Source organism: Neopelma chrysocephalum, unplaced genomic scaffold (assembly GCF_003984885.1).
Source record: "Neopelma chrysocephalum unplaced genomic scaffold, ASM398488v2 Primary Assembly neopelma1_89762, whole genome shotgun sequence".
NCBI lineage: Eukaryota > Metazoa > Chordata > Aves > Passeriformes > Pipridae > Neopelma > Neopelma chrysocephalum.
Genome location: NW_020918685.1, coordinates 1,339 through 2,659, shown reverse-complemented (window position 1 = coordinate 2,659; position 1,321 = coordinate 1,339). Strand labels below are relative to the sequence as shown.

The 1,321-nt window shown below is 64.3% G+C and overlaps 1 protein-coding gene across 1 annotated transcript in view; it reads left to right on the top strand.

The window, feature by feature from the left end:
- Nucleotides 1-328: 328 nt before the first annotated feature.
- The window catches only part of LOC113979828 (histone-lysine N-methyltransferase EHMT2-like), a gene marked incomplete at both ends in the record, with an annotated part of 1,970 nt that continues 977 nt past the window's right edge, over nucleotides 329-1,321 (top strand). Inside the window, 2 exons of the mRNA XM_027707105.1 lie at nucleotides 329-430; nucleotides 1,136-1,261. Coding sequence (XP_027562906.1) covers nucleotides 329-430; nucleotides 1,136-1,261 — 228 coding nt within the window. The remainder of the gene's footprint in view (nucleotides 431-1,135; nucleotides 1,262-1,321) is intronic.

Sequence of the window (1,321 nt, the reverse complement as noted above, 5' to 3'; positions counted from 1 at the left end):
GGGTGTGGCCTACAGTGGGTGTGGCCTAAGGGAAGGGGGCAGTCTCAGTTTGGGGGTTTGGGGAGAGCTTGAAACTCATAATTTTGGGAGGGGGGAGCCTTGAAACTCATAAATTTGGGGAGGGAGGAGTCTGAAAACTTATAAATTTTGGGAGGGGGAAGACACGAAATTCATAATTTGGGGAGGGGGGAGCCTCAAAACTCATAAATTTGGGGTGGGAGGGGCTTGGACCGAACGTGGGAGGGGAGGGGGTGGATTTGGGGGCTGGGGGGGGGTTTCGTGCCCCCCCCTCTTGGCCCCCCCCCAGCCCCTCATTTGCCCCCCCCAGTGCCCGGGGCCGCCCCCGTGGGCCCCCCCAGCGAATACACCGAGGTGCCCCTGGGCTGTCTCCAGATCCCGGGGGGCGGGGCCTTGTCCCCCCAGCCCACAGGTGAGGCCACGCCCCCTCAATTGACCACACCCCCACCTGTGGAGCCCCTCCCACGCTCCCTGTGTCCGTCAGGCCACGCCCACTATGGTTAGGCCACGCCCCAAACACCTGGCAATGGCCCCGCCTCTCTGGTCACACCCACTTGTGGCCCCGCCCCATCTTGGGTTTCTGGTCACGCCCCTTCTCTTTGGGGCTCCTCCTTCCCTTAGGCCACGCCCACTCTAAGGTCACACCCCCAAACTGAGACCACCCCCTTCCCTTAGGCCACACCCCCAAACTAGGCCCACCCCCTTCTCTTAGGCCACACCCCCAAACTGAGTTCACCCACCTTTCTTAAGGCCACACCCCCAAAATTAGACCACCCTCTTCCTTTGGGCCACACCCCCAAATGGAGCCCACCCCCCCTCCAAGGCCACACCCCTCCTCTTAGGCCACACCCACTCCAAGGCCACACCCCTCCGCTTAGGCCACACCCACTCCAAGACCACACCCCCAAACTGAGCCCACCTCCTTTCCCTTAGGCCACACCCCCTCCAAGGCCACACCCCTTTCCCCATGGGTACCCCCAACCTTGCCCTTCTGAGGCCACACCCCTGTTCCTAGGCCCCGCCCCTTCACCCCAGGCCACACCCCCTCAGTTAGGCCACACCTTCTCAACCAGGCCACGCCCCCCTCACTGGTCCCGCCCCCTTTTTTCCCCGCCAGGGCCCCCCGAGGCCGAGCGCTTCGAGGAGCTGCCGCTCTGCTCCTGTCGCATGGAGGCCCCCAAGGTCGAGAGGGGGGGGGGACGGACGGGGGCTCTGCATGGCCACCGAGAGCGTGGACGGACAGGTGGGACCCCAAAACTGGGGGGGACCCCAAAAACTGGGGAGGACCCAAAAACTGGGGGGG